This window comes from Vigna umbellata, chromosome 6 (assembly GCF_029865625.1).
Source record: "Vigna umbellata cultivar VRB3 chromosome 6, Vumbellata_1.0, whole genome shotgun sequence".
Taxonomy (NCBI): Eukaryota; Viridiplantae; Streptophyta; class Magnoliopsida; order Fabales; family Fabaceae; genus Vigna; species Vigna umbellata.
In genome coordinates this window covers 25,317,472-25,323,615 of record NC_142170.1, presented here as the reverse complement: position 1 = coordinate 25,323,615, position 6,144 = coordinate 25,317,472, and the positions used below count along the sequence as shown (strand labels likewise).

The 6,144-nt window shown below is 34.8% G+C and overlaps 1 protein-coding gene across 1 annotated transcript; it reads right to left on the bottom strand.

The window, feature by feature from the left end:
• Positions 1 to 333: 333 nt before the first annotated feature.
• Positions 334 to 6,144, bottom strand: LOC124845573 (protein kinase and Mad3-BUB1-I domain-containing protein). Its single transcript, XM_047322691.2, has 14 exons — positions 5,983 to 6,144; positions 5,755 to 5,893; positions 4,615 to 4,772; positions 4,452 to 4,542; positions 4,235 to 4,345; positions 4,054 to 4,141; positions 3,586 to 3,689; positions 3,417 to 3,488; positions 3,252 to 3,341; positions 3,013 to 3,170; positions 2,433 to 2,487; positions 1,403 to 1,537; positions 1,193 to 1,314; positions 334 to 982 (listed from the first exon to the last, which is right to left on the bottom strand). Exons 1-14 carry the CDS (start codon positions 6,063 to 6,065, stop codon positions 793 to 795), a joined length of 1,596 nt encoding a protein of 531 aa, XP_047178647.1. The 5' UTR covers positions 6,066 to 6,144; the 3' UTR covers positions 334 to 792.

Below are 6,144 nucleotides of genomic sequence, written 5' to 3'. Positions count from 1 at the left end.
AGATAGTTAAAAACTCTTATAAGAAAACAATAAAATTTAATGCAGATGAAATAAATATTAGTCACTTCATTTTAGAACTTATAGTCAACCTCCACTCAACCCAAATCGTCAAAGAACCATATTTCCTTGGTAAGAGCGTTCATTGTCTATGGAGAGATTAGGGAACGGAGAAACTTGTCAAAATTCTTGACATTGGGAGCGTTTTTCAGTTCATATCAATTGATTAGCTGAATGCTTTGATTTAGACACTTTTGCATTAACTTGGTGCACCAAGTGAATCCAGCATAGCGTACAAATAAAAGAACAAGTATCACATATATAGAGATTTAAAAGAACAAAGAACTTTATAGTTTATTTGAACATGTTGAATGTTGCAAACAATAAACGTAACGCAATATACAATATACAACTGTCACACTACCTGCATACAATACAATACATTTGCACACATGCGCGAACCCATTACTTAAAAAGGGTCAAATTTCTGACCTTAATCAAACTACAGAGAATAAAAGAATAAGAATTACAGGGGCTAATGCATGCTTATACACAAAAGGTGAGCTTGTCACTATAGTGGATAAGAGTGCATCCAGTCTTAACTAACTAAAACATGGTTTGTTCCTTAGTTAATGAGCATGTGCTACAAAACTTAAAAAACGAAAGAACGTTTACCTTCTAAATCTCTCTTTGATTGCTTGCATTGTGCATTTATTTACTTCCTTCACAACAATAATATAAGAGGTGATTAGTAGACGGTTACAACAGAAGTGTGGATGTAATGATCTTGAAACATTAAGCAGAACACATGGAAGCCCTTTGCCTTGAGAGTAACCCCTTTAGTTTCTTTATAAGCTGGGGATTGGAGCCCATATAGTCTTGGAAGGACTTTTTCAAGTCATGAAGAAAACTACGATCATCATCATGGGGGTATTGGTTTAGCATTTTAGTGAAGAAACTCTTCCAGAGCTCAATGTTCCAGTAACTGTTTTTTCCAACAAGAAAAATATCAGAATGAGAAAGGAAGTTAAAGATAAAAGTAAGAGGGAAAAGCACTTTTGTTGTGGCATTAAATTTTCCAAATTAACTTTAGTATCCAGGAAACTAGAAAGATGCAAGTTTCATATAACGACCCCCTTATAAAAAAATAGCTGTGATAAAAGTGATAATTGCATACATGACACAAGGAATATACCGTTTAAAGGGTAGTCTGGGAAGATACACGTAGCCCCCATCAGACTGTTCTTTTTTGACGACTTCCATATAGGAACCATGCAACATCACATGAACAATACCGCAAAGGCCATATGCATCTACCTGTTTGCAGGTGATGAAAAAGGGAAACTCAAAAGCAGTAAATAATGAGTTCCGTTGCATTTGTAGTGCAATTTAAGACGTGACTTACCTGAAATTTCCACGGCTTCTTCTCTAGCATCTCAATGCAGCGAAAACCAGAAGTTCTGCAATCACCCGTAAATACCGTGTGATCTGGAAAGAGTTGCAGATCAATCCCTCTTCCCCAGTCCACAAGGCAAACACCCTACAATATAGAACAATACGACCTGTCGATTTATGAAACCAACGAAAAGAAGTTGTCCATTGCATAGCGAATTGAGTTAAACAGAAAAAATGTCAATAAAAAGGCTATCAACCTTTGGCAAAGCATTGACTTAAGGATAAGGTTCCACACACAAGCTCCACCAGTCTTTTTCAAGACATTTAAATAGAAGCTCTCTCAAGCATCTAAATAGAAGCTCTCTCATGCAGAAACGACTAGTGATGCTAAGTGATTCTATGTGAAATTAAGTGTTTTGCAAGCAATAGTATAGTAAAGCCTCCGTAAGCGCAAGATAAATACACCAGAGTGACCTTTAATTGTAAAAATTTCACTTTGTAACCTCTAACAAGGAGTGTTCATAGTTTATATCCTCTCTTCAGAGAGTTTTCCTTGTAACCTTTGTTATTGTAGCCAAGAGTGGTAGTAATAAAATATGCAGGACACACAAAAGCGGTTTAATGTTAAAAAATACTTGTTCTTTATCTTAGGAGATAGATAAATAGTTAGGAGTGGCTTTGTATATTTGGTGTAAACCAGAAGTGACAATGATAAACTTGTAATCAAGCTTTAATTAATGAAACCTTTTTACATGTTGTAAAGGAAAACAAGATACAACCCAGTTTCAAGTTGAACCAGTATAAAACTTGTATTTTATTGTTTCGTCTATTATTACTCTTGTACCAATTGTCGGCTATCGTTTTCAAGCTTTGCAAAAACCCTCTTGAAACGTTTTCCATCTATTTTATGATCAACCCCAAAGTCTGTAATCATCATCCTATTGCAAAAATGTTTCAAAGCATTTTTAAAAGTTCTATTCAATACCCCTTTCTAGAGCTAACATGTTACTTCAATTGTATTCATCCAGATAAAAACTAACCTCATCACACCAAGGACCACTTCGGTTCAAGAACCCATCTTCAGTAAGGTCACTCCTGAAAAATTGTTAGAAATGTAATTAGACCCATCCATAAAAGCAAATCATGTAACCAACTTGAGACAACGCGCGGTTACTAGAGCCTGCATTGCACATCGTACAATGCTAATCAAATAAAAGACTTCCAAAAAATTGCAACCAAGTCTTGTCATGAAATGTGGCAAACATGTTTATCAGATTATATTGATGATGCTTTCAATTTTCCTCCGGTAGATGATGCTTGGGTAATACCTAAAATCCTTAGATCCAAGGGTATAAAATAACAAGGACGCAAATAATGATTCGAAAACCCCCCCTCCTTTAGATACATCAATCGTACCATCATAAATTAAGAATTGAGAAACAACTTTAAGATTACATTCTTGCAAGGTACAAACAAACAAATGAATGAAGGAAATGTAGAAATGGATAATTTGGAAAGAATGAAAAAGTTTTGAAGTATTAGAATACTGATTGTACAAACATGAGGTTTGTGAAAAGAAGTAACGTCAGCATGAACTGTGCATAAGCTGCTTAAATTTACCTAGCATATCGAATTAGCAGATTATCAGGCTTGAAATCACCATGAATCAAGCCAACACCATGCAAAGTTTCAACCATGTGTAACATTTCAATAGTGTAGTAAATGCATAACACTTCTTCCATGGATTTTCCTAAGACCAGATATGAGTTCACCACATCCTGCATAGTATTTTCAGTTGAAGATTAATACCAAATGACATTGAAGTAAATAAGGAAAATCACAGGAAATAAATGACGGACCTGTAGTGTCCCATTAGCTAAATAGTCACATATGAGTATACTAGAGTCAGAATAGATATGAATTCCGTGAGCGAACCCATAACTTGACCTCTGATAAAGCAAAAGTCAGAATTATCAGATGCTCATAGAAATAGTGGGTCAATAGTATAGTTGACAACAACACACCTCTCTGTCTAAGATGCGCCGATCAAGCTGACGATAAATGTAAAATTCCCACGGGAAAGCTGGTTTTTGTATCTGCCATTTAAGGGTTAATGGTTCAAAATACGTCTAAATTCTAATGAGACAATGGGTCTTCAATTGGGAGAAAAATTATTTGAAAGGTCATCATCACCTTTAGAGCAACAACATTGTCAGGATCACTGTTGACATTAGCCTTATATACTTGGGCAAAACCACCCTGTCCAGCACATCCCTTTATAAGGTACTTCATTCCACCTGTAATGTCATGATAAGGACAAAGGAGTAATTGTGCTGTTAGTAAAATAAATTGAAGCTCGCATATGAAGAACCAGCTTATAGAAAAATAAGTAAGACTCTAGTATAAACCATTTTGACACATTTATCCACGCACACACACTTATGTATACACAGAGACACGCTCGCGCCAATTATTTGGTGATTGTTTTGCTCGACATTAATAGGAACTAAATTGATTTTTTATTCATCTTTCCAGGACAATAACAGTGACTTTTACTTTTTAGGAACAAATGTCACCTGACTCCAAGTTTTCCAAGAACCAAAATTTTGTTTTATTCTCAGATTTCAGATAATAAATACGATAGGACTAACAGTAAACAACCTATCTCAATAACTTTATTCCTTGATGAATTCTTCAACGCAGATAAGGCCACTTTTCCTGAGTATGGTTTAGCGCTTGAACGGTACCCCTGAAAGCGTCTTGAAGGAAGCATAAGGGAACTGAATCTTTGTCACATGTGTTAAATCAAGGCGAATAGATATCAAAGGGTTAAACATCTCACATCAAATTTCATAAGTAAAGGATGTATCTTCTTTAACAGGCTATCCATGGTGGAAGTGTCCCAAGGATTAATGCCACAATTTTCCAGTTTCATGGATTCTATATCATCAACCTGAACTCATACATAATATAACAACCCTTGAATTAGTAATTAGAAATCTCAAAATTGAACTGAAAATTTTGTTTTTTAATTGTGAGAGATTGTTCCAATATGGTACCTTCAGGTTTGAAGCAGCATTCTGTATTTCAGACATTCTATTGAGAAACAAGGAATGCGCCTTCCTCAACCACTCAACTGGCTTCGCATTCCTATCAAAGATAGACCCAAACAGTAAATCGAAATTACATTATTATTCAACTTGCAATATCAACAAAACCAACCTGCCAATCCCAAGCTGATAGATGGAGAGAGCATCACGCAATCTTCCCTTCAACTCAAATAAACTTGCAGACCAAACATAAAGTGAAGAATTATTGGCACATACATTACTGTCCACCATTTCTTTGAAAACACTGGCAAAATCATCACTAACTCCCATCTGCACAAAGAAACCAACATAACCAAGATGAACCCTTCCAAAAGTTCCTCAAAAGTAACAACAATTCCACGTCAAATCCTAGCTCTTAAACCATTATAAACTTCCAACAATATAAATGAACTCCCCAATTACTACATGGGCGCAACCACAAGTTACTATCTTAGTTGCAAATTGCAATACTAGTTAGATTAATGCATTAAGATCCATTCAGACAAAACTTATATGCGAACATGTTAAAATAAACTTATAAAATAAGAAAATAGAAAATGTGTGTAAATCAACTTAGGCTCTATTTAAATAAAGTTGTCCCCAAACAGTTATAACATAAGAAAATAAAATGAAAGAAATGTCTCCTAAAAATTGAAATTGGTTTATGAAAAAGCTAGTTTCTAGAATCTTTTTACTTAACTACTCGTCCAAAATTTATTTTAATTTTTTGATGCTTAACTTTATCTTAGATAAGAAACTTAATTCATTTTATTTTCTGCTGTGTTACTAAAGTACTTATTCCAGAATTTATCCAAAGTGAATATTGTTGAGTTTCAATCTTCAGAGAAGAAGTTCTTTCATCTCAAATATGTTTGTTTAAACTATTGTTCAGAGAAGACTAATATTTTAATGAAATAATAACTTGCTAGAAATTTTTACACCTTTAGGTAAACTATTTAAGAAAGCAGAAACAGAATCTACAATATTCAGAGAACAGGTTTTTTTTTTCTGCTTTTATTTACAATATCATTATTTTTAAGCACAAACAACCCAAAATCTACCAAATCTAAAGTACACAAGTTGAGAGAAAAAATGTAACTTACTTTGCTTCTTATATTCTGCTTTTATGCAAGTTTTTGTTCATAAATTGATCTAAATAAAGCCTAGGACACTGCAATTAACTAGGTTAATTACTGTTGCTTGTTGAATTGTTAAATCTGTGTGCACTATAACCTAGATCGAAGAACTATTTTTCTCAGAGAGAGGGAATTACATAGATGAGCCAGATTTTGAGGAATCTGACGTCGTTCCGATACCGGTCATTGTTCTTGAAGTTTCTGATGCAATCTCCGAGTAAGTTACTGAGGTTTGGAGTGGAATCACCCGAAGCTTCTAGGGCTTTCTTGATAGACCTGAATTCTCAAAAAAAAAAATACACATTAAATTAATGAGATTGTGGAACTTTGGGTCAGCAAAGAGTTCCAGAGAGAAAGGGATGAACCAAAGAAAGGGTACGAGAGGATCCTCAGGTGAATTAACCGCAATTGTGAAACCAGGTGAATGGCTGAGCGCGGTGGTGATCATGGAGTTGAACCTTGAATTCACTCAGAACCTGATTACTGAGAGTAGAAGCGGGCGGGAGCAGCACAAATTTGAATTTACA